The sequence below is a fragment of the Archocentrus centrarchus genome, chromosome 12, assembly GCF_007364275.1.
Source record: "Archocentrus centrarchus isolate MPI-CPG fArcCen1 chromosome 12, fArcCen1, whole genome shotgun sequence".
Taxonomy (NCBI): domain Eukaryota; kingdom Metazoa; phylum Chordata; class Actinopteri; order Cichliformes; family Cichlidae; genus Archocentrus; species Archocentrus centrarchus.
The window spans coordinates 2,984,973-3,012,780 of NC_044357.1; the positions used below are offsets into that span (position 1 = coordinate 2,984,973).

The following is a 27,808-nucleotide window of genomic DNA, read 5'->3' on the forward strand; positions in this document are numbered from 1 at the left end:
GTTCTCTAACAGACTGATTGAGACCACTGCCACAAAGACAGCTACAGGAAATCTTGATCTCACCATCTCTATTACAATATTTCTGGTATTACTATCATAATTATTATTATTAATAGTAGTAGCAGAAGTACTTTTGTTGTTGTTGTTCATCATTTCAGCCACTGTAACAAAAGAGTTTTGTACATACGAGATAAATAAAGTATTTCTCATCTCTTCTCATCATCATTTTTAATGTTTTTTTTCTCCACAAAATGCTGTAACACTTCTCTAATGACAAAAACACAACAGAAAAAAGCAAAGAGAGAACAGAAAAGAAATGAGGCTAAAGTACATCTCACTTTTTTGAGAGACAGCAAAAGGTCATTCACATCGTCTCTAATGTGGTCTCAGGTCAGTGTTGAAAGTACCATCTGTTTTGAATGTTCAAACTGTGTAAAGTACAAAGTTTGATTCCATGTCTGAATGTAATAATAATAATATAATTGGTCTTCATATACCAGCAGTCTATGAGATTACAGGTACTATACACCATGTAACATGACATAATCTATTATAACACATCTGCATGATAAAGACAATAAAAGCTTTTTAAAAAAAACATGTTGGGTATATTATACCTTGGGGGTCTTTTTCTCAAATATATTAGCTCAATAATTACACACTCATAACAAAACAATGAACTTTTGAGCTTTGGGACAGTTGTTGATGTCATCCCATTGGTAGAAAATGAGACTAAAGGCTGATTATTTTTGGAGAGATTATAATGACACATATATTATTGCATCAGCAATGCTAAATAATAATAATCTTCTGACATGTAACAGCATCGGTACATTCACGGAGAAAAATGATGATTGAACTGAAAGGTTTGTGAAATACAACAGATATTTATATATGTATGTATGTATGCATATTTGGATAAACATGCAGACAAACACAGTCTCACACACTTACACACACACACACACAGGCTTATGTTTTGTACACTTTGATGGATGAAGTAGGCTTTTGTGTGTGTGTGTGCATGCATGTGCGTGTGTGTGTGTGTGTGTGTGTGTGTGTGTGTGTGTGTGTGAGAGAGAGAGAAGGATTCAGTTCAGCCATGAATAATTCAGATTTGGAAAAACAAAGGCCTGCTTATGTCATAACAGTTTAAGCTACACATTCTTGCACATTAGGCAGAGGAGACGAAAATCCGGCTTCCTGGTAAACAGGATGAGAGCATATTCAGCATCTTTAGCTTTCATGTGTCTTCCTAGAAAGGTCTTTCCTCATCGTACTCGTTTCTGAGCAAACAGCAATTGATACAATTCATTCACTATTTTTTTTTTTTTTTTTTTTGCTTTATAGCAATTAACATGTATAGTTATTATAATTTGCTGTGCGTGTTGTTTTCTGCACAATTCTTCATAATTTCTAATCATGTTACAGCAGAAGAAAAACTACTCAATGCTCAGGCGATATTGCAGTAATAGGAACTCATCTGCTGTGCTTCTCATGCCCCCTGCTGGCTGGATGACGGGTGTGCAAAGAAATCACATCCCCGTTTGGCACCCTGTGTACCAGAGCTGTAACAGGTTTTACTGATCATCAACATTGAAAGCTTCCTGTGAATTTGCAGTGCAAATAAAATCTCAGAGTTGGGACCTTTAGTTGAAACACTGTTTGCATGGATTTTCAAATTTGATTTTTGATGCGCATGCTGGTCACAAAGCTCCAACTTCAACTTTTGAACACACACAGTGTTGCTGAATTACAAAATGAGGCAAAGTCAGGAGACGGGCAATAACTGACCTCTGATATCCAGCCTAAAAAACAAGTGAAAAAGGCTTTCTCTCAGCGTGGTGGTGCAGCAGTTAGCACTGTTGCCTCACAGCAAGAAGGTTCTGGGTTCCCACCTCTTGGTGAGCGGGGACCTTTCTGTGTGATGTTTGGATGTTCTCCTTGTGCCTGTGTGGGTTTCCTCTGGGAAACAGGCCAAAGGCATGTTATTGCTGACTCGTCTCACTACCATCCCAACAAAGCTGGATAAGTAGTCGAGACTTTCATTATATTAAATACATGGACAATACATAGACTTTAATGTCTGCCTGACTGTGAGTATATGGCTTTCTAAGATCTTTCTCCTGGAAAACATCCCTGTTATTACTATAAAATGAGCAGAGTCACTCTAGAAATGAACTAAAACTAAACTGGTGAAAGAAGTACATAAATCAATAAAATAAATAATAAATAAATAAAAATAAAAACTACAAAAAAATATAAAGCTATAATACTTTGCTTACTGTGCAAACTTTGACATCAAATACTGCATAACCTAATAGCACTGTTAGCACTGTTGTAGATGCTAAAGGTGGAGTTAAAGCTACTTTGTATCATGTTTGGTAGTTTAAAAGCAGAACACTTTAAAGCTGTAAAACAAATGAATGGAGCTACAGCCATAGACTCTATATGAATAAAACATACAGCTGGTGAAGTAAATGTATTCAAATGTATTGTACATCTCAGTATCGACGCCTCAAGGTTAGATGTTGCAGGCGTACAAAAAAGTACATGAATACTAACAGAAACTTCTATTCAAAATAAAAGTCAGAAGTATTTTCATGTCACATCATCTGCTTTTATTATCATCTGTCATTCATGTTCTGCTTATCCAGCTGGGTGCTTGCTCCAGGTGGAGGAAGGGGGGGGGGGGGGGGGGGTGTACTTACACTTACAGATAACTTTCCAGATTCAAATTTTATAACCATAATATCTGATCATCTCGTATATTACAACATTATGGCAAAATAAAAAACTAAACTAAAGCATTGCTATAGAATAAACTAAACAGCACTATAAAGTATAAATTATCTCCAGCTTGAGCTACAACACTAAAATGCTTCTTAGATTTCAATTTTAAATAATAATACAGTCATATAATATAATATGCAGTACACTGTATAAGGCATACAGCTACATACGGCGGGCACAAAGTAGGCTACATTTTGCTGGTAAGTGCGAATTATGAAAGTAGAAGAATGCACAGGTAGTATTAGTAACGTGAATTTGTATTTAAAATTGCAGTGAGCTAAAGCAACACAATGCTATACTTTTGTATCATAACTGTCAGATGTACTGAGTTTTTAAGTACCCTGATAGTGGAGTAGTTTTGCATAATTGCGTAACCTACACAAAATATCACTTTATAGCACTGCAAGGGCACTAGGGCCACACGGACACCGGGCCTGCCCGGTGCAATCTGAACCCAGGTTATGAAGTTCACAGGCCGGCGTCTAACTCACCATCCCGCGCTCACTACCTGTGGAGCTCCACGTAACGCGACGGCTCTTCGTGCGGATATCACATGTGGAAACAGTGCTTACTTAAGTCCCCCATTGTTTGCATTTTATACTGAAGGACAAAACATTTGGCTTTAAAACATGAGCGGGCTGTCACCAGAGGCATTCCCCCACAATGGACCACGAAAGGTAGGAGCTCACCGAAGTAAATGCAAGTCCCGTGCACGGTTATCTGGTACTAACTGGCAAACAGACATTATTTTATGTCAGCATTCTGAAATTCCTGGGGGAAAAAAAGCGAAAAATCTTTGTGTTATTTTTTATTTAAATAATCAAATTGATATTCTTGCTCTGTGCACTTAATGTGTACAACTCTGAGCAGGCAAAGTCAGAAAGGCTTATTAATATCACTCATATAGTCACTGACAGTTTGTAGTTGTTGTCAGGCAGACTGGCAGATGAAAAGCAGGTGTTGCACTCTAACATATATAGCCGAGAAAATATCCTCTCATCGTGTGTGAGGATATTTTATCCAGTACACTCACCTGAATGTTGTTTTCTGTTGATCTACAATTTGAACCACCAGTTGAACGTGGATGAGGTCGGCCACCAGAGGGCGTTCTCTCGGCTATTTCATAGTGCTGAGCAGGTAAAATAAGGTTTCACTGCAGGTACGGCGCTCTTAGATGCAAGTAACTGACAGCTTGTGCTGAAAAACAATGGTGGAGGAAATATATTGGTTTATGTATCCACATATTTATTATTTATTTAGATCCTCAAAGCAGAGGCCCTCTTTTGATGGCAGCAGTGACATCAGTGAGTTCTTGGGCTACATGCATGTATGAAAATGAACTTTAGACACGACACACTATTAAAACGACAAACTGTAGCACAATGTTTGCTGTTTTAATCTTAGACTCCACTTCTGGCACCCTTCACTTAGTGCTCCTGGGCCAGATCGCACACACCTTTAAACTGAACTTTTTATTCTCAAGTACTTACTTGAGGTGTTTTGACGCTATTGCACCGACAAATCCACAGACACGCATATAAACACGTGCCAAAGTCCTCAAAATTGCCTCTGTCATGATCACACACACAGACTCACATGGTGAAGTAGCATTACACCTTTGCAGCTGATAACAAAATATACCTGAACGTAACATTGTATAGTTAGTGGCGTATAGTGTGTGTATGTGGCTTTTGAATGTTGCAGGGAGCTCATTGTATTTTTTACATATTGCTGAGGGGTTTCACAGAGCAATAACTCATCCTATAAGCAAGTTGCATGTTTAGTGTGGTTACATAATTTAAAAAAAAGTATAATTGTGTAAAATTGTTACTGTGTATGTTTGCAGAGATGCATTATTTTAATGACAGAAAACCTGCGACTATATCAAGAGTCACAGTGATGTGAATTCCTGTACTATCGGTTTGCATACTTTCAAAAGGTTTTAACACTAACCCATGAAATATGCCAGCAATTAATCTTTTAAAATTATATGATAGAATTTAGATTTTATTTCTTTGTAGCTATTTTGGAACTCATATGTAGACTATTTAGTCAATATTTAATCACCTTAAAGAAAAAAGGGTTGGTGATTGAAAATCTGGGCAAAATAAGCAAAATAGGATTATTTTTATTACACTGAGAAATAATATGTTTAAACAGCAGATATTTACTGTATGTTCCAAGATTATGACTCATTATACTGGCAAAATTTGACAGATGATCATGTAGGATTAATCAAAATAAGGCCACCACTAATAATTATTTGATTTACCTTTTAACTTAATCAAAGTTGTTTTGTTTTCTTTTGTTTTTTTTGTTTTGTTTTCTTTTGTTTTTTTTATTCATTCATTCATTATTTACTTAATAAATTAAAAAAAAAAGTGCATCACAGTTTCACAGACCCCAGGGGGACGTCTTCAGTTTGCTTGTTTTGTCACCCTGGAATTTATCAATTTGTCAGCGAGATTACACAATAATATGTTCCCGTTGTGCCTTTATGAATTTTATTATGCTTATTTATGCTGTTTATCTATTCTATATAGCCAACATATTAATATGCTTGACCACAAGCATACTGTTTTAGTTAGTAGAAGGTATCTACTAGTATCTACTAGCTAAAACAATTATTGGATTAATAGATCGGTCAAAATGTGTAACACAGTGCTCTCAGACTCTAACTGCTAATGTGAAAAAAAACAAGAAAAAGTAACACATCAAATCAATGACATCCAGGTGACTGTATATGTTAATCACATGTTGAGTGAGTGTACATCTCTCATATAATGTCACAGTGAGGTTGAGGAACTGTGCATGAACTATATATCACGCACTTATAATATTTATTAAATGATGTAGACAACATCACAGTATATTTCCTGAAATATTGTTATACTGCATCCTGTAATAATAACAGAAAAGGCAGCCTACCCAGGAGTGTTACCATAGCCAGGATAAAAGACGGACACGCCCACCATGACATCACCCACTGGTTGGTGAGGTCTGGTTTTGCAGCCTCAGGTTGAGTGTTTTTGCTGTTGCCGTCTTGGTATTTTGAAAGCATATATGACAGGCGATGGGTGGCTCTGACTGTGAAACCACATGCTCATTGGCTAACAACTTGTTAGTCACAAGTTAGCACATCTCGGGTAATCCTCTTTTCTGGCAGTCAGAGTGATCAAAATTTACAACATGGACTAAATGTGACTCAAAACAAATGACTGAGACTATAACCTCATCAGGAAAGTGCTGCAAGTGTGTATATAACTGCAAATGAAATGGCCCCCAGTGACCCACGTGATTGACATGAACTCACTGATGGAATACCAGCAATATGGGATCAGGAAAACTCCTTAAAGATCAATATAAACAAGACCCAGGAGCTGTGTTGTGGGGGCAGGGGGCAGGCTGCTTGAGCCCAACCTCTCCTTGATCCCCTCAGAGGGGAAGAGAAGCTGATAGAGCAGGTTGAGTCATTTAATGGAAATGGAGATAGAAATCTCTCCATCCTTCTTAAAACTTTCTGGCTCAGTATATAAAAGAAAACTCATGACTGGAGCCAGTGAGCAAGCTCAGGAGTTTTAGTGTCAGTTAAGCCTGGTTTGCAAATATCTCACTGAATCCATTTGGACCTCACTGTTATACACAAGCTCAAATTCTCTCAGAGTATTAGAGAGGCCACTAAGATAACAGGTTTAGTTCAAACACCACTGACTGAGTTATGCATTGGGTAGGAAGGCCAGTGTGATCACACAGGGCCCCTCTCACCCCCTCCATCAGTCCGTTCAGCTGTTACCATCAGACCAGTGTTATCAAGACCTTTTGGTTAGGAACAGGGTATACAAAACATCTTCCTTCAACTGTGAATATTTTTAAAAAAGATGTCATGGCATAAGCTTATTTTAATTTAGAATAATGCTTATTTGTCCTCGTCCTTCTGGACTGTGAGTTTTGTGACTTTTGACTGATGCTGAATATTATTTTTGGCTGTTATTTGTTATTTTTCAGTCAAACTCTGCCAGAGATGAATTTATGTCGCGTTGTGACTGTTATGATATTTTATTCTATTCTTCACTTCCTGTTCCCTATTGCCTACATGTGCATGTATGTCTAAATATATGTAGAACTATATGTAAAATTGAAGCAAAGCGTAAATAGCCCGTGTTTTCTAAATGAACCATAAGCCTAAAGGTAAGTTTGGAGGTGGTTTGGACAGTAAATTGTGTTTCACGAAGTCCCCATTACTGTGATGGCATTATGCAAGGTGAGGTTTAAAAGGACCCCTGGAGTCACAGCATGGCCTCTTGGGAGTTATAATTCTGGAGATTCAAAAATTATACAGTGTTGGTGTGATGGAGATAGAGGGAGGAGAGAGAGAGAGACTAGGAAGCAGAAAGAAGGAGAGGGAGATGGACCGTAGCCAATGATCAGCAAGCAGAATAACTAAAGTAGAGAGATAGAAGAGATTTCATATAGCCTGCTCATCACAGGCCGAAAATGCGACCATGTCACTGAGGATGAGCGGAGAAACAAAGCCGGATATGAAGCAAGAGATGATGAGGAGCCGCCAGGTGGTTTAGACCATCTATTAATTTTATTCATTAGTCCGGGTCATTTGATGGAAGCACCGGCGGGGAGAACGGGTCATCGGGAAGGTTTAGATTATAGCCTGAAACACATTTTGTCTTCAATATGAAATCGAAATCCAAAATCCGTCAATAGCGGAGGTTGGAAACAAGCCGAATTCATAGGTCGCATGCATTAAATAATTATCTACACCTCACGTTTTCCCTCCCTTGATGTTCTCGAACGGAGGTGTGCGGAGGAGAGAGCGATTCGATCCCGCAACCGATGCCCGGAGAAAACAGCAGCCTGTGTGCAGGCAGCTGTGGACGACAGGAAGGTGGTACCCAAGAGTCGGTGTTTATTATCTGGGATCTGACTCCGGAGGCGCGTCGCTGAGGTATGGGCTGCGCTCCCAGTATCCACGTCTCTCAGAGCGGGGTGATCTACTGCCGAGACTCAGACGAATCCAACTCCCCCCACCAGACCACCACCATCTCTCAGGGCACCGCAGCCACGCTACACGGGCTCTTCATCAAGACCGATGCGGCCGAGACCATCCCTTCCGTCATCACCTACCAGAGTCGGCACTCGCGCAACAACTCGTGCCGGGATCGCAAGGAGAACAGCGGAGGACACATCCGCATCGAGGCCGAGACGCAGACAAGCCACACCAGCGTCAAGGTACGGTAGCACTACACAGTGGGACGCGTTGAATGAACCAAACGTGGTGTGCTGGCAAATGTTCATCACATCTCAGGGTCGTGAGTGAAAACCGCACTTGAGAAGGCCTTTGCTGTTGCTTGTTAGTACATGAGGCCCAAACCTGTAGGTCCGGGATTATAAATCCTGCTGCAGTTCATTCAGTGCCTTTCCCATTAACTCAGCTTTGCCTGCAGCCAGCCATGTGTCTAACAATGATGATCATTTAATGTATGAGGGTATGGAGGGTGTTACATTGCATGATGCTTCTTCCAGAAATGTATTACAGCTTTAGAATCAGCTGATGTATCAGACTGCATGGGTAGTCTGTAGTGGTTTATAAGACAATATGGAGTTGTGAGGAGAAAGTTTGCTTGCAGCAAATAGGCCATATTTATACTATATTTTTATTCAGTATTTCCTTATCATGTGCTTACATCACACTCCACTTCAGTGTGTCCACAGGAGGAGTTATAATTGCTCACAAATGCATTACTAAGCACTTATACATGCTTACATATGAACTCTGCAGTGTGTTATGAAACCATGTTCTATATAAATACTACAGCATTTTAAAGTCAAGGGTTACTAGAAGTTTTTACTTGAAAAAAACTGAAATCCCCACTTAGCGTGTTTCTCACCATCAGCTCTCTGATAGTCAGAATCTGTGCTATAAGAAAACCCTGTTAGCAGACTTTTGTTTATTATCTCCAAGTACAGCCCCGAAGCTCCAGGCAAACGTTCCCGGAAACAGACAAAGCTGTGAAATAAGCAATAGTACGTCCACTTGGTCAGTATTTAGGCAGAAAAACACAGAGTGTGTTTCAGATCCCCTAAAGCCAGAGGATCAGCTCAGATTTGACAACTTGTGCTCTTTAAATTAACCCCAGATGATCATTTCTGGACTGTCCTCTTAAATTTAAAAACATTTAGCATGCTTTTGGCTTCCTGAAGTTTGCTTTCAGGTGTGTAACAGCCTGTTAATCTAAAAAATTAAATCAATATGAAGAGAATTAAAAATAAGTTTATCACTAAGCTGGCATCATTAAGTGAGCCATCATGGACAATGGGATTAATTACTATTAATCTAATTTAATAATCAATAATGCAGAAGTCAACAAACATTCCATTCTATTAGATGCATTTCAGTTTTCAGAAAACAGCACTTCATAAACATGTTACAGATATTTAAAAAGGTGGTTAGGACATGAAAATAGAGTGAGAACAGCACTGCTCTGCTTTGTTTAGCAGCTTTCAAACCTTCTCATGTAGTTTGTGTGCTTTTTACTCGATAAAGCATTTCTCTCATGAGGAAGCATGTGAACAGATACTTTTTCATATTTATGATCGAACCCTAGAGGATATAACTGTGTTTTGCTAAGAAGTAGTCTAGCAGATGATCGTGTCATCAGACTTTCAGAATGCATTAACCCATTCAGGCCCACATGAGATTCAGGTAGTTATAAATAATAAAATCAACTTGGTCTAAAGTGGTTTCAGTAGTTTTTGATCATGATTGAACTTACTGAAGCCCTTGGTTTAATCCAAGCTGCCGTAGTTTTATATTAGTGGATCTTACTAGAATCTCTACACGTCATTTGCTCTTTAACACTTTTCATTCATTTTTCCTGATATTTGTCTTGGCTGGTCCTAATATACAAGAAATTTGGCCCATGTGAAATGACACGACATGAGTCATTTCAATGAATGAAAACATTTAGTCACCTTAATACGAGGCTTCTTACCAGCAGCTGAAATTATAGAACACATTGCAAACAGTTTGATAACATTTAGGTTCAGCAGCTGAGCACTTTTTATAGATTTGTGTCATGAGTTAAGTGTAGCTCAGACAGTGTGTGTGTGTGTGTGTGGGTTTGTCAGCAGTTCCTTAGTCCTCTCTCTTAGTACCCCCCCCCCCCCCCCCCCCCCCCCCCCCCCCACTACAACTGAAACAGGATCAATAATACCATTTATTATTAAAACCATCTGCCTTACCCTGCAGGATCTTGATGATCTGCCATGGTGTTGATCACACTCCTGTGTGTGTGTGTGCATGTTTATGTACACCAGTCATTTGTTTACCCCTCTGGTCAGTACAGCAGGGGTGTGAACAGTCACATGTAAAGGAGCTGATGCTGGTGACCTGTACAGATATCCCCACAGGGCTTTATACCAAGGCACTGATTTGGAACAAGAATACACCAATGAAAGCATGAACTGGCAGATTCTCACAATCAACCAACCTCTTGTTCAGGGCATAGACTGTATTTAAAAGATATCAGCACTGTGATGTGAAACCAATGCTCTCTGGAGTCTGCACTTCCTCAGTGTTGGTGTTGATGGCTTCCTGAAGACCACAGGGTGAAGTGCAAAGTTGTCAGCTCATAGCCGATGTCACAGCTGCCAACATGTGCTGCGCTTTGGTGTTGTTTGAGCACGTCGTGGAACTCTCCGGTTTTGTAACCTTGTGCATGTGTTGAGGCCAGGTCAGACACACGAGTGAACAAACAGGTTGGTCTTTGCAAGCATTTTAATGATATTTCAGTGCAGGAGCATAGAGATTGTCAGATGACAGAGAGGGAGTGTAGAAAACTGCAGCAAATCCAGCGTAACTCAAACACAAGGATAAATGCTTAAAAGCTGACATCACAGCTGGCATCAGCAATGACCAACACAACAACCATAACCACAGCTTTAGTGACTTAAATCAGAGGACATGAGCCCTAGGAGATACTAGCTGCCCATGTCAGCACTCCTGTCAATAAAAGAGGCCTCTAATTTTAGATTAGCCTTAATAATTTTTAAAATTATGAATTATAGAAAAGAAATCACCCCGTATAGTTGTTATGATAAGGCGAATTAGCTTTAGAGGCCAAAAACATGTTTTGCACCAGGCTGTAAATGTTATTTACATGACTGAATTTGGGCGTTTATAACTTGGTGGTCTATGGGGATTGACTCACTTTTAAAGACAGCCCAAGACGCCATTACAAGAACTGCAGCTTTTGGCACCAGCTTTCTAAGCCTTAGAGGTTGCCACTTGGATTAAATATGCCAAAGTTCAGCAATCACAAGGTTCTGTATTCTTAAAAAAAAGCCATAAACCCGACCGAGCCCAATTAACACTCTTATAACCTCATGGCAGCTTTGTAGAAGGTGTCTTTAAAGTCTTTTCTTTGGCAAACAAAATTGAGATTAGGATTAGATTATGGTGATGCTGCTTGTGATATAATTAATAATATTGTGGTGAAAATGTGAAATTTTTGGTCAGCGATAAAAAGACCAGTGTTACGGTGAGAAGATAGACCGTATATTTTTAATAATTTTCATTCCATTCACAAGTCAGCAGAGAGACAAAACACATTCAAAAGTAACGAAGAAGAAAATGTCCATTATAGGGCATTATTGTCCCTTCTCTTCTCTGATTTCTCTCAGATTATTGATTTCATTTACGCACATCAGCGGTGCCTTGCGTAAACATTAAAAAGTACATGATGTAACAATTTATTTTGCTATTTGGGAGAACCCATACAGTCACAGTAAGCCGGTTTCAGAAGAGACAATAACAATTTATCATTGTTTATATCCGTTATCAGCTCGTTTTTCAAAGTACAATATTTCGTCATCAATATTCCCCAGAATGAAGTTGAGTTTCTGTGTGGAGGGGGGGGCTTTTAAGTAAACACTGACAGTGATTTTTTTTTAGCTGGCAGTACTGAACAACTGAAATGTCAAGTCACAGGCAGATGACAGAGAGGGAGGACCCAACATCAGCCTAACTTTAGCATCACTGAGCTTATATTCTCTCCCTGTTGACTATAAGCTAATGCATTTTTTGTAAGTCATCTTGAGTTCTCTTTATTGTTGATATCATCTCTTATTGAATTGCCATTTCAAACTTTTGTATTAACAGCATCAGTGTCACAAAATAGCATTTGGACATGCAGAAATGCACAAAACTACTGCCTGTTGGCCAGTCAGTGCTCTGGCCATATCAGTTCCTGACGATCCCTCGGACCTCAGCGCGCAGGTGCTAAGAGGTTCTGTATCCAGTTCCTGTCCTTCCATCACTGGGAGATACAGTGAGGGGACCTAATTATTTGATCCCCTGCTTAATTAGTGAGTTTTCTGACTTAGTTCTTTCTTTTTCTGGGAGATCAAATAATTATTTACACACACACCTCAGTCTGCTGCAAGCAAGTTTAAAGCAATGTTACTGTTGCATAAGCCTTAAAAGATTCATATTCTCTAAAACAGTGAAGCAAAACTTTGCTACTTATTGACCTTATGTAAACCTTTGCGAGTCAGCCTTCTTACCAGTTTAAATTCTCTTTTTGTATTTGCTTTTTTACTTCTTTACACTGTCACGGTTGTGTCTGAAAAAAAAATAGGTAAAGTTCTCTTACATGTCACAGGAGTACCTTAATCTCAGCAAGACATTAGAATATTGTTTAATGTGTGAGTTTAAACAGAATATTCAGTTGGTTTTCCTATGCTTTAATGATGGGATCATGATACTGAACAACCCCGTTATGGTTGTAGCAAATGCCTTTCTGTGGGCCTGTATTCTGACCAACCTCTTCATATTTTTCTAATATAGTTCTTCTCATACTGCTCTGCTGCATTTTGACTTATCCATGTTTGTCGGTGGTTATGTGCTGCTAGCACTGCCTCTTTCATGTGCACACTCTCATAGCTGGATTAGGAAACCTTAGGTTCACAACCACTTTAGTTGAAAACCACTTCAGCCCAGTCGCTGATGTTACGGTAGGCCAAACCTAATAAGGAGACAATATCATGCACATGTTGAACTTGCTTCATATTACAGTCTCGAGGTCTTTAACTAGCATTCACATTATTATTAGTATTTGCTAAATTTCCCAGTGTTTCTCAACATGATTTTTAACAAAGCAACACTAATGTAAAAATGTAGGGTGTCATCCTGGCGTTGAAGTGGAAAATAGTTTCAGTGCTGGGATGACTGTTTACATAAAGGCAAGTTTTGTCAGTTTGCTTGTCTGGAGCTTTCAGATGTGTATACCTGAATGCTTTTATAGAGGTGCTCACACTTACTGATGATCTCTTAATCAAATGCATTTAATTAGCAATACCTGGCTACTACTTACCCACTTAATTCCTATGGAAACAGTTTTTCACACACTGCTTCTGCATTTTGGATGATTTTTTGTTAAATAGATAATTACACAGTGTAATATGCCATGTGTTCATTTGAAGTTGTATTTACTTCATTTGAAGACCTGCTAATGACTAGATGACTTTTTATTATGCAGTGATACATAAACACTTACAGAGGGTTTACTTTATTTTTACCATGACTGTAGGGGTGAATGTAAGTGTGAATGGTCGACACTTAAATACTGAAACTGAGTTTCACTTGTCCAGTGGTAAAAAAGTGTATATTATACTCCATAAAGTTGACTGAAATCTCTTCTTGCTTGAGGCTTACAGGATGTTGCAGGATTTAGGAAGGATTCCAAATCCACTCATGCATGTTGGGAAGTAACAGCACCATAACAAATTTCTTAAATATCCCAACATAAATAAGAACAGAATAAACTAAACAGGTCACCATTCCATTGCAGCTGAAACATGCTGACTGTAGATATTGTTAATATTTACAGGTCTGGTCACATTTGAACTCTTCAATCAACATGGTGTGCAAGGCTTTGGACTTAATGTGACTCAAGCCTGAGGCAAATACCTAGATCATTACATAGAGGCACAGCATATTGAGAAGTTTTGATTTTGACTGATACACTTAAATGTTTTGTGTGGCTCTGTGAGTGCCAGCATGCTTCTTAGCAGTGACAAGATTAACATGCTGTTTAACAGGTGAAATATTTAACTTGTTCACCAGCATTTATTAATAATATTGGCAATTTTTAAAATTTATTTCTTTTTATTTTATTTAAAAATGTTAAACTATGCAAAGAAAAATGTGATAAACCCAGAAATGTAATCCAGAACTGTTACTGTCTCCAGTTCAACAGTACACTATTATTACTTGTAGCTTGAACATCTGAAGGTAGCAGTCAAGAAGCTTGTTCACATGAGAGATGTTAGCCACGTCAAAATATCAGACTATCACTGTAAGCTTATCATTGACTTCATACTGTGGACAGAAGTCTAACAGATAAGCCAGAGGCCGACCTCAAGTCCATCTAGACACTCTAAGAAGGCCACTTGCAGCACAGATAAGCTGAGGCCTTGTTGCAAGGACTGTGATTCATGCAGACACCAAGGCCTGGTGTTAACAATGATGAGGAACCTAATATGATAAAAGCCAAGTGCTTGGTATTTATCTGGCAATATACAAAAAAAAACCTTTTCTTTTCTGGTTTTGATAAACATGAAAATGACCAGAAAAAGATTTTGCCCTGCTCTGAAGGACACAGTAACGTCATTCTGTATCACTTCTGATTTCTAAACAGTCTGACTTTCAACAAAAGAGTCACTCGTAAGGTCGACTCACGATGAGAAATTCACCCCCTTTGTCATTACTCAAAACAATTAAACTCCGGTCTGTAAGTGTTTCTGTTCTCCAGCCATACTGTAAACTAGCTAGTCATCTTTATAATCTAACATCAGCAGAGAAAACACCTTCAAAGGACCACATTAAATATACGCTAACTTTGTTAAGTTTATTGCATTCAGAGGAATAAACTGTTCAATTAAATGTGCACCGAAATGTCGGATGGGTTTTAGAAATGAAAGCAATGTTTGATCTGTATCATAACAATGTGTTTGCAGTATATGCAATGACATTAAATATCTAGCCTCAGGAAGCAATTAAGAGTTTATTTATACAGCACATTACAAAGTGCTTCACAAAAACAAAGGCAATAGAAATGGATGAAATTACTCCAAGATGAAGGCAGCGCCAGCATCTAGAAGTTTGTAATTAGTTGAAGATCTAAGTCATGGGATTAAAAGGGAATGAAGAGATGTATGGCAAGTTCTGTGATGTGAAAGGAACATTGTTAGGTGTGTGTGTTATTTTTTTATTTTTTGAGATAATTAGTTTGCCAAAACGTGTGGAAAAAAATCAGTAAATGCTCCCTTTTGAAACACTCGTTTTCCATTTTTACTTTTATTTCTATTTAGTTTTAAAAAGATTTAAAAAGAAATGATATATTACCTATCTATATACTTATAGATTGGTAATATATCATTTGGGTAGCTTTGTGTAACATATGTGGGCCACACCTCTTAATCTTGTCACCGGTGTTTACAGTCAAGCACCTAGTCATGCAGTCTGCCTTTCCACACATTTATGAAAGAATGGGTCATTCTAAGGAGCTCAGTGAATCGAGTAGGGTACTAAAATTTCTTCCCTCTTATCCCACGATCAACTGTAAGTGGTACTTTTGCAAAGTAGAAGGGTTTAGGAACCACATAAAGTTACAGAGGGGGTTGCTGAGTGACAGTTTAATACTGCTAACTGTTGCCATTACACTCTTGATGTTTCTACTGTTACCTCCGTAACACGTTTTTACTATTAAAATGTGTTTCTATACAGTATATCGACAAACCCTTAAATCCCCACGATTCTTTTCCATAATCTGAGCAAACACCTCCTCAAGTAACTACAGTACTAAAGCCAACATTACAAAGTTAATTAATTTACATTATATGCTAAATGAAGTAGTGTGACATGATGCAACATAGTTTTGCAAATAATTATGGCCAGAATCAATCAATGGAAATGACTGAGAATTAAAAAACACTGTATTGTACCGTAAGTTGTACGGTAGCTTGCTGGTAATATTTTTTGAAGCATCAACCTTTATAATACTCCACTTTGTGTTTACAAAGAAGGATACATTACTGCAATTTGTTTTTCTATTTTTACACAATTTTGTTACAGTTTATCTTTGCGGTATATTTTGTGACTTGTTACTGGAACAGTGTAGTGTTAATATTGTTTTCCCTCAACTTTCTCCCATCTCTAGCATCTTATGTCCATCCACTTACACCATCAATCCATCCAACCATCTGTTTTCTACCACTTAACCGGAGCTGGGTTGCAGGGGCAGCAGCCTAAGCAGATAAGCCCAGACCTCCCTCTCCCCAGCCACTTCCTCCAGCTCATCCGGGGGAACTCCAAGGTCGACAAACCCTTAAATCCCCATGTTTCAGGCCAGCCAAGAGGCATCAGTGTGTCCTGGGTCTACCTTAAGGGTCTCCTCCCAGTAGGACATGTCCGGAATACCTTGCCCAAGAGGCACCAGGAGGCATCCTAATCAGATGCCTGAATCACCTCAGTTGGCTCCTTTTGATGTGGAGGAGTTGCTCTATTCTTAGCCCCTCCTGAATGACCAAATTTCTCATCTGAGGCCAGCCACTGTTTGGAGAAAACTCATTTCTGCTGCTTGTATCTCATTCTTTCTGTCATTACCCAAAGCTTGTGATCATAGGTGAGGGTAGGGACATAGATCACCACTTCAGTGTGAGCTGGAGGTCACCACCTGATGAAGCCAAGAGAAGATTTGCAGATGATGTCATCTGCAAAAAGCAATAATGAGATCCTGAGGCCACCAAGGTGGAAGCCCTCCATCATTTGGCTCCACCTATAAATTCTGTGCATAAAAATTATGAACAGAATCGATAACAAAGGGTAGCCCTGGTGAAGTCCAGTACCCACCAGGGATGAGTTCAACTTATTGCCAGCAAAGCAGAACAAGCTCTTGCTGCAGTTGTACAGGGACTGAGTGGTTCATAGCAATGGGCCAGACACCCCATCACCCCAAAGCACCTTCCACTGGATACCCCAAGGGATTCAGCCAAATGCCATTGATGGGCTCTCCTTTCTAGTATCCTGGTGTAGACCTTCCCCGGGAGGCTGAGAAGTGCGATCTGCTTATAATTGGAGCACACCCTCTGGTCCCCCTTCTTAAAGATGGGAACCACCACCCCAGTCTGTGCAGGAAAGCAAGTCTTTTGTCCACCAAGAGAAATCCCAACATACAAGAAAACCCACCCCTGTCCACTGCCTCTCACCGAGGGCACCTCTCACCGAGAGTCCAGCCCCTCTCCGGGAGACTGATTCCAGAGTTCAGGCCATGCACTGAGGTGAGCCCGACTAGATCTAGTTGGTATTTCTCAACCTCACACACAAAATTAGGCCCTTTTGCTGTCATAGAGGACCTCCACACTGCAGGTGAGGAGCTCACAGGAGGGTGGGCCCATGCCACCTCTTTGAGCTGTGCCACCAGGTGCTCTTAACACTCCATATAGCCTTAAGTTAGTCTTCCACCTAAGTTTACTTTATAAGCCATCAGCATCAGCTTTCTTTTTTTTTCCATTCTGTGTTAGCTAGCTTGTTAGCTTGCAGCTGCTATGGACATACAAGTCAGCTTTCAGAGTCTAGCTTATCGATATCTACATCTCACTTCTATCACTCCTTTTAATTACTAAGAAGCAGTCTGTGTACTCAGTCCAAAATCCTCTTTCATTTACGTCCCCTCCATGTCTGTCCACAAGGATTCTGTCAGCTGCTCCTAAGAAGAGACAACTTTCCTTAGCACTTCTTCCATAATCTTCTAACTCATCTGACTGATCCCTCTCCAAATTGTTCTCTCAGCAGTGATTACTGAACACTCCCATTTCTACAGCCTTGCAGTCCTGTTGGCTCTATTGTCCTCAAATAAAACACAATTGCTCATTTTCTCAAGAAACTAACACTCAACCCCAATGATATATTTTGAGTTTGGGATTCTTGTTGTCACTGAAGCACTAAACAGTGATTCATTCCCCTCAGTCTTCTTATAACCAGGTTTATGCTTTTAAGACTGAGTCACCAGATGCTCTGGGTCTTTCCTACCAACTCCCTTGGGTCAATTCTTACTTGGTTGACCTTATTTCTTTGTCCTCTCCATGATTGTTGACAGTGATTCTTGCTCAGCTTTTCAGGAATGTCTTTGTGCTTAGACACAAACAATTCTGATGTAAGGACCACAAATCAGTGACAACACAGTCCTGTATCTCTGCTATCACCAACAAACTGTCTTCAGTATCAGTGTAGTTTATTTTTTAGCTTCTTGCACACTCTTTGTAGGCAGCTTAACATATCCAGCCAAGCTGGAATATGCCTCGATTGTTTTTTACTAGAACAAATTAAATGACTGTACTTATTCAAAATACAGACATCTTCACACCTGCACTGCAGGCCTGAACTTTTGTAGACATTACAGTACATGATCAAACTGCATGTGAAACATTAAACAGTCTCTAACCTGCCAGCTCCTTAGTGCAAAGTCTGTGTGATGTGTACATGAGAGAAAAGTGCATCTAAAACCAAACGGAGCAGTTTGAGATGGGAAAAGATCTGAAGCAGTCCTTCTGTTGCTATTGTTGTCTACATGTGAGAAAGCGCAACCTTGGATTGTATCCTAGCTTGAGTCTCCCAACAGGTGATTATATGTGAAAACAACTAAAGTTGGAGGTTTTTCTGGTCTTACACGTCTGTCGCTCTGCTTAGGCATAAGATTGGCTCAGTTTGTGCTCAGATGTTCAGTTAAGCATAAGCAAAGCAGCTCAGTTGCTAAATGACTGTAGCAGTCCACAGGTTGAGGAACTACAGTTCATGTTTTGCTCTTTCACCTTATGACCTTTTTCTTTGCATTGCATGCCTTGTATCTTTGTATCTATAGCACTTTTAAATTGAGTTCAATGCAGTTCAGTTTTGATTATATAGCACCAAATTAAATCATAATCTGGTAACTATTTTGTTTGTTTGCTTTTGGAGTGGGGGGGTTATACAGTCAATAAATCATATGTAAGACTGTGTGTTTACATCTGAAATGTGACACCAAACAAAGCTCACTTTATACAGTAACTGAACTGTCATTTGCAAGATAGCCAGGAATCGAACCGCCAACCTTCCAATCAGTAGGTGACCTGCTGCTGCAGCCACCACAGTGTGTGTGTGTGTGTGTGTGTGTGCGTATGTGCGTGCGTGTGTGTGTGTGCTTGTGCGTGTGTGTGTGTGTGTCCTCCCTTTTCATTTGTATTTTTCTGAGCTTGGTGGTGAAACTGCACTTTATGGTACACATGCGGCCGACAAAGTTCGGAGCACTAAATGGAAAACAAACTATCTCCAATAGACTGCACTGCATGCAAAAGAAAAGACAAAGAAGAGCATAAAAGATGGATGTAGCATCTGGATCTGAAAAGTGAAACCCGTGTGGAAGTGCCCTGAAGTTTCATTCTCTCTAATGAGCAATTAGGGACCACTCCTCTAGTCATTATGCCATCATGTTCATTTTTGGAGCATGAAAGGGAACATTTGACAGTGGGGTGGGGGCAGTGAGTTAATAGCTAATGGTTGCAAGCTAAGTTAGTAAGCCAAATCAATAAACTGTACACATGTAATGCATAGACACATATCTGTTGATTAGTGCTGAGCAACAGACTAGAAAAACTGAAGCATGAACTTCATACTGCAGGCTATAATATTAGTCAGATAGCAGATCACTGGGCAATTTAATGGATGTTAAAGCCTCAAGTGGCTATTGGAAGAATTGCAATTATTTTCAGTCCTGGAGTTTGCCGTTTGGTTTGGTAAAATGAAGTTTCTGATGTTTCTTCAAATGTTGCACCACAAAGTCTTGATGTTTGTGATGGTGGTTTTTTTTGAGATGTGGGCAGAAATATGTTCATCTTTAAGCCTAAGTACCACTGACAAATAATACTGTAATGACGGGTAGTTAAGTCATCAGCTCCCGCCTGCCTCACTGCTTTAGTCATGCAATTTGTCTGACTGTGAGTAGAGTTTGTGCATGGCATGCATTATTATGGCACTTGTACCTCTGGTGGAATTAACAGAAATCCTCCTCCCCCTTCTTTCTCCATCCCCCCCTCGCTGTTTCCACTCAGAAAGTATACATGTTTCTCTTCATGGGGAGGGGAGTTTGAATGCTGAACATTTCCCTGGGTGTTCAAAAGTCTGTGTTTGTGGTCACATTAAGAGCAAAAAAAAACCCATTCGGACTAAAAAACAAAAAAAACAGGGTGTTGCACACATGTTGACCACGATACCATATGATATGGTACACTGCTGACTCAGTGTGTATTTTGAAGTGTGGTGTAAGCTTGTGTGTGCATGCATATGCTCAAGAGACGCACATGTAGCTGAGTTGCTTATTCACATCAGAATGACGCATGTGGTTAAGAGCCCTGCTGAAGCTGTCCAGACAAGCTGCAAAAACACACACACATATAGAGCACAGAATGTGATGCTCCTGCAGTGGGATTATCAGGTAAACCTGTGAGTTCAATCTGCGGCTGGTGGTTAATACCTTCTAAAGACGGTTGTAGCGGACAGCTCCGCTCTGGATTGGCAAGGCAGCATGAAAATATGCGTGTCTGCGGTGCAGAAGAGTCATCACAGAATCTGTAGTTAAGGCTCCAGATGTACAGATATTTGTTGCAGCGTTAAAAAAGCTATTGCTATCCTGTTTGGCTCCACGCATCTGGCTTGTAAGAGGAAATACTTGGCTTGTTGCACTGAGGAGTGAAAGTAGGTGGCAAGAAAGAAGATTAAAGGTTGTGAAGTGCAACAGGAGCAGGCAGGTTGTGGGAAAACAATATGATAATATGCTGCTGGATATTAATGGTAAAATGGTAAGAAATGTTCAGCTTTTTGCTTTGGTTGTATTTTTTGTAAGTGAGTGATTTTATGCATTCTCAGCTGCTGTCACTGTTTCTTCAACAGGTTTCAGCTACAGAAGAATGTGTAGGACCCATGAGACTGACTCAAGAGCCAATTCAGGTAAGAGTAAAAGAGCCGTTAGAGTCATGATCATATCTGAATGTTCATATTCCAGCTTCCCTCCAAATTATATATTTTATTTTTCAATTATTATTCAGTATATGTTGCTTTACACAATTATAGGAGATAAGCATAAAATTTTAATTCTTAAAACTCCCCTTTTTATCTCCGGTTGTTTATACAGTAGGTATTTATATTCATGATTTTATTTAAACCAGGAAAACATTACAAACTGCTTATGTTGATTATAATATTTATACTATATTATATTTTATTATATATATATTTATAATATTTATACTTTGAGTCACGTTGGGACTTCTGTTCAACTTTTACCCCACAAAACACCCTTTCATCTACGTCCATTTAGCTACAAAAGAATGAGAATCCTTTTGCAGATGAATTGATTTTTATTCATCAAGTGACTTCATACAAAGTGCAGTTAACAGTATTTGCTGAGATAATGATTTACCTGACTGAATGTAATTCCAGAGTAATTGCGGATAAATATCAAAGTCCTTTTTGATCTAAGGTAAAGGAACAGGAACAGTGTTACCCTTTATAGATCAAAGTCTTCTGTTTAATGTTGTTGAAAGATTATCTTCCATCCTTTGTGTTGCAGTGGTTCTTGAATCAATCATCTATTTACTGTGATGTTTTCTGAATATACTTTAATGAATGTAGTTGTGAATCCTGTAGACACAGTCTATGTAGTCTAGTTAAGATTTCATCTCGCCCGTCAAGGACTCGGGTAATATTGCAGGGTTAGGTAGGGTTGAGTCAGGAATTCTATGTGCTCATCCTCTGGTTAGAGATTAAGACATGTGCTAACAAGATTTATCCTTATGTAACTGAGAAAGTAAGAGCTCTGGGAGGTGACTAGCTGGTTAGGATGCAGGTACTACAAAGCATTCCTTATACTAGCATTTCAGCTACTTTATTAGCTGCTCGTTTATTGCTTTGATTTAATTGGCTTTGGTTTGAGCTGCACTGCTTTGACCCATCTCCAGGGGTTTCTGAGTTCAGCTCAGCTCCCACTCCAGTGTAGTGATGTGAGAGGCCTGGCATGCCACTCGTGTTCATGCTGAGCTACAGAATCCCACTCTATCCCTTCACTCTCCTCCTTATTTATCAAACCCAAAAGCACTACAGCAGAAATCTCTGGCAACATGCGAGCAGGTGGAGGGACCGAGGGCTTTAAAGCCTTTTAAGACTTCATCTGATGCCTCATAAAAACCTAAAACTGGTCTTTTAGTTGTACGTCCAACCTTCTGCTGGATCCATGACCTGAGCCGCCCCTCTTCTGCTTCACTCCTTCCACAGGAACAGAGAGATGAAAAGAGAGATAAAATGTTCTGCAGGAGAGAGTTATATATTGTGGGTTTTCCTTGACATTTACTGTTACTGCCTGATGGCCCTGGAAAGTTTCACATTTGCTACATGCCTCCTCCTTCAGCTTATCTAATGGGTCATGTGGTTTCACTTATTACACACATAAGTGAATGTAAAGCAGCGCATGATAATTAAATCGCTCATCCATGAGCACGAAGTGCATTTTTATTGTTGAAAAGTTTGAAAAGTTTTGCTCCTTTGAACTTTTAATGCCTTTTCTTTTTGTGTGCAAGTACGACTTTCATCTACTGTCAGCAGATGTTACAGTAATATAAACATGCATTTACAGCTGAAGCTGTTACTCAATTAACTCATGTGTACATCAACACAATCTTTACTGGAAGGAAGCTGCACCACTGATTTAGTAAAAATAACAGCTTGTTAAATGTAAAAGCAGCACAGCTGTGTAATAAATCCTTGACAACTTTATTTCTAAATTAATGGCAAGAATAAGAAATACTCTGTTTGCTTTAATTTAGGTGGCCAACCCATAAAATTGGAATGTAAGTTAGAGGTGCAACACCTCTGATGTAAACTTAAAAGGCTAAGGGTTTAATATCCAGTATATCAGGATAAATATGGGAAAACCTATTTACTCACACAGTCTTTGTGTCCACTTACTAACTTTTACATCGATTTACTTAGTGATCTTCCTGATTAATCATATGGAGCTCAATATATATAATAAAATGTCATTAGTAAAAGAAGGTGCAAATCACATTTTATTTAATCCCAAGTCAAATATTCAAACACCCTGTTTTATGTAACAAAACCCAAGTGGTTAATAATTTACAGTAACTGATAACCATAATGATCAGTGATTAATTTCATATACTAATCAGTGCATTGACAGATTATTTCAGCACTACTTCAAAAGAAGTTGTTATTGGGATTATTTTTATGTCTTTATTAATTTCTTAACGAGGTCACCAGCGACCGATATCGGGTTAGTTTTATGGTGTTTGGCCATGCTACTGCTAACACGCGCTATTGCTGTTAGCAAATTTTTGGAAATTAAAAGAAGTCACCTTTTAAATAAAGTGTCAGACGTTTTTAGAATTGCAGTTTTTGCCTTTTAAAAGATTTTCCATTTGGGTGTTCCCAAAACACTAAAATCCTGTGAAAAAATTCTGGACAACCGCTACACCCGTTAGCTCAGCAGTGTTAGGACTGTTTGTTTGTTTGTTTTATATTTTTGTAAAATGCCATGAGTTGGATTTGCTTTAAAAACTTGTGGAACATCATTAAGTAAACTAAAAATGGGACTTAAAATAGAATTATAAGCACTACAACTAACATCTGCCAAAGTCAACAAATTCATTAAGGCTGTTCTGTCTGTAATTACCTTGGATTTCAGTAGTGATGCACACATGAAGCTTCTTTTGAGCCACACTTGGCAATTCTAATTTTGATCCAGCTTCAAAATGCTGTATCACTGCACACTGTATTTCCCTTCTCTGTATTTTTGTCACTTTGTTTTCTTTTCTTTGGCACCGTTTATATCATATTCGGCCAAATTCTGCAGAACTTGTAACCTTGTTGTGACTTGCAGCTTCCCTCCCCCCCGTTGGGCAACGCATTGCCAGGAAAAAGACAGCTTAACCTGCATTTGAACAAGATTTTTAAAAAAGCTTCTGCTTTTTTCATATCCACAGGCTAAAAGGCTAAAAATGCACACCCTGCAGTGCAGACTTTTGCATACTAGAGCCGATCAAAATGTGGGACATCATCTCAGTATGTGGGATGGGGGAGCAAGGGATGAAAATGCAGTGCGATTACTAAAATAAAATGCTGGAAAGCCGAAACAAAGGATTTCATTGGCCAGCATTTAACCTCGTATATGGTTAAATGGCTCAAAGCTGGTTATCCCAAATATCCCAGCATTAAATGGCATCTGACTTGCGTGTGCAAACATGGCAGATTAACCTCTGAACTCTGAAAATGTGAGTCAGACTGCAGCAGCGGCAGTCCAGGAGGACGAGCCTCTGTGTCAGCTGAACAGCTTTCATGCAAACCATGAAGCCTGTGATTGACTGCGTCATTTGGGTGGCTCGATATGTTTGAAATTTCAAATGTATTTTAAGGGTGCTGGAACCGCGTAATTATGTAAACACACATTCATTTGTGTACCATTAACAGTGAGTTGCATTTAGGGAAGTGTGTGGTTGTGACAGATCTGATGTAGGTGTGATGGAGCGCAGCCACGTGTTTAAATGCGTTTGACTGTGTGTATATTAGATGGGGTATTAAGACCAACGGCGCCTCCTACCAGGCTTGTCATTGGTGACATATTTGGGTGGCAGGTCAGAGATGTGTGCGGTCTGTGTTGTCCCAGGGTACGTTAGGTACTGTGTGTGTGGAATTTCACATGCTAGCACGATGGTTACACAAGCCAGCACAGGATCAAAGACTGTAGACCTTTCACAGGCACTCACAAATAGGAGCCCATTTTCCACTTCTGTCCTCTCCTTCTTACGTCGTCTTTTGGCGCTCTCACCTCTTCTTTTTCATTTTCTATTGTTTCTATCACCACCTGTGAAGGGCGGCATATGAACGCTCACTGCCTGACTTGGACTCTCTTCTGCTTATTTCACCAACTCACTCATTATCCCCCACCCCACCCCTCTGCTGTACCTCAATGCACTCCGTCTGTCACTCTATCCTTTGTTGTCCTTAGAGGGAGTCAGGAGGTGATGCTGCTGCGAGGCAGAGCTGAGTACAGTTGATTCTGGCTGCGGGCCAGCTGCCTGCGTGTATATGTTGTATTTCCTCACCACTGTACCAGAGGTGGTGGTCGGTGTTTTCATGGTCAAAGCACAGTGTGGGATCAAAAACATGTCCTCACTCTGCAGGTTTCATGTCTGTCATGAGTCTGTGCTGCTCAGTTTCAGCTAAAGGAGTAATTCACTTCTTAGAGAAGGCACTGCTGTGACGTTTACATGATTGGGGTTATTCAGCTGTTCCTTTCTTCCATTTTAAATTTCCCCATTCAGAACTGGGGGCTTGGGGGGCTTGGGGGGGGCTTTCCTAGCATGCTCTTAGCAAAAGACAGAGAGGCACCAGTTTGCCAGCTTATCTAAGGAAAGACAAGCACACAGATGAGCACACTCACAATTTTCAATATTTCTCCCAAGCTGTGTGCATGCCTTGGGACTGTGGGAGGAAATCCACAAATCACCAGAGAGAAAATTAAAATTTCACCCAGGAAAAAAACCAACAAGCAGAACTGAGATTTAAAACCAGGACAGATGACAGAGATGACCATTTCCCTGCTGTTTATTTTTCTCTGTTTTTGATTTTACTCACATCACTAGACTGGCTAAATAAATGAAAATGTGTGTTTTAGCTAGCCGTCACATCCAGATCAACTTTACAAGTTCCTGTTTTGTCAATCCTACACTAACACTAAGGGAACTTTCAGTCTTTTAGGATTCAACATTATCTGCTCGTGTAAAAATGAATTCATCACTACAGACCAATGACCTACAAATTCCTTTATATTATATTTTCTCAGAAATGGCAGAAGTCCATTTCTGTCCCTACAGGTCCCATCTAGGAATTACACATCCATCCATGAAACTATGTGTACTATTTCAAGGGCCAAAAAGAAACATATATGCTCCCAAGCAGAGTCTTCCTAGGATCTGTGTTCTTTCTGTGTCTACAGGCTTTTTTTCTGATTTCCTCTCACAGTCCAAAAAATCCATGTCAGGCTAACTGGTGATTCTGAAGTAGGATGTAGGTGTGGATGTGAGAGTGTGGGCTGGCTGTCTGTGCGTGTTAGTCCTGTGACCTCTCTAGTGTGTACCCTACCGTTTACACTGTCACCTGTAAGAGGCTCCTGAAATAGACCCTAACTTGGATAAGTGGTTAAAAAATGGAAGTTATGCAGGTGTGACAAACAGCTTTGAGTAGTCAGAATTCGCAGATAAAAAAAACTAAAATGAGTATCAAGTTTTTGTTTTTCAAACTGCCCTTTTTGTACTATTAGATTAAGATACAAAATTGTCACCGCACTAAGGTGCAAACCACAAGAATACAAATACCCCGCCAAAAGGTACGGTGACAGTACATTAGCGTTTACTGCCCTACTGACAAGCCTCTGTATCCTTATAGGTAAAATATGGTACTTATTTTATAAGAGTGTGTAATGTATACTAAAGGTATGAAATTGCTTCTATTCATAATAATGAATATTTTACACTTTTGTTGAAGAAAAAACTTATTAGAGTTCAGCGTAGTGTTTCTCTATATACTATTATATTTGCTAGGCTAATATTGTAATGAATCTTTTTTTTTTTAAATAAATCAAAGCTTATTGCGAGTCAGAGAGTAAATAACATCCTTCCTCTGAAAAGGTAGGAATGTCTTAAAGAACTGATTACAGTAGCAGTCAGAGGTTTTGACTGATACATTCACATGAATGGGAAAGTGTGTCCAAACCTTTGACTGATACTGTACTTGTGGAGGTTGTAGCATTTTGATCTCTTCTGTGGTCTTTTTTGAAATTATACTCAGAGTCATAGAAGAAAAATGTATTGTGGTCAGCAAGAATCAAAAAGCAACCAAGTAAACTTTTACAAAATTTGTGGAAAATGTGGGAAAAAAAAAAAAAAAGAAACCTGTTGAATTTTGGTTCCATTTTTGTCTTCTTCATACTTTTCAGTACTTTTCTGTTTGTCGTCTGCATGTTCTCCTCATTTCTCCCTCAAAGTCCAAAGATATGCACGTCAGATAAAGCAGTGAGTTGGATTTAAAACTGTGGATGTGAGCATAATAGTTTTGCATTACGTCAACCGAATATTGTTTCATTTGTTTTCATGCAGCCAGTTACTTCTCACATAAACATGACATTATTTTAATCTGCAAAAAGGGATGAGTGGATAAGGATGAATTTAAAGAAAAAGGTACCTCATTTGTAACTGTTGCTATTCAGTCTATACATGTAAGCGGCCTCCTTTGTGTTGTTCTGGATCGTGTCCTGTCTGAGTAGTAAATGTAGTGTAGACCTAATAACATTTATTCTATATTTATCCCGGCACCAGAAGCACCATCTTACCCTGGTGTCCATTTCTTCATGTCCCCTCAGGTCCTGCTGGTGTTTGCAAAGGAGGACAGCCAAAGTGATGCCTTCTGGTGGGCCTGTGACCGTGCTGGTTTCAGGTGCAACATTGCACGGACGCCCGAGTCTGCCGTAGAATGTTTCCTAGACAAGCACCATGAGATAATAGTCGTTGATGGACGTCACTCGCGCTACTTTGAGCCTGAAGCTGTTTGCCGGTGAGGCGAGTTTTGTGACCACAGTCACTAGCTATATTTCATATATTTTCTCTATTTTCACTTCAGTGGATGCTTGGAGAATGTTTCCTCCTAGTGACCGGCTTAAAAGTAAAGTTAGGAAATAACTTGCCTGCTTGCTTGGAATGACAAGAGAATACTGATACCTTTCAAAACTCTTTAAATGTCATTATTACTACAATCCTGGCAAATAAATAGTGTAGCAAATCCACATATTGTTATTTTTAGATGGCTTTTTGTACATAATCATAAATATATAGAGATCAGGCT

General features: G+C 39.4%; 1 protein-coding gene across 3 annotated transcripts in view; it reads left to right on the forward strand.

Annotated features, from left to right (window-relative positions):
- The first annotated feature begins 7,281 nt into the window (after nucleotides 1–7,281).
- pde8b (phosphodiesterase 8B) overlaps nucleotides 7,282–27,808 on the forward strand; it is a 43,103-nt gene continuing 22,576 nt past the window's right edge. For 2 of the 3 annotated variants that reach the window (XM_030742298.1, XM_030742299.1), the window contains exons 1-3: nucleotides 7,282–8,037; nucleotides 20,792–20,848; nucleotides 27,330–27,520. In XM_030742298.1, coding sequence (XP_030598158.1) covers nucleotides 7,756–8,037; nucleotides 20,792–20,848; nucleotides 27,330–27,520 — 530 coding nt within the window. In that variant the 5' untranslated portion in view covers nucleotides 7,282–7,755. Of the gene's footprint in view, nucleotides 8,038–20,333; nucleotides 20,701–20,791; nucleotides 20,849–27,329; nucleotides 27,521–27,808 lie in introns of those variants that run through there. The other variant, XM_030742300.1, reaches the window with a different exon arrangement.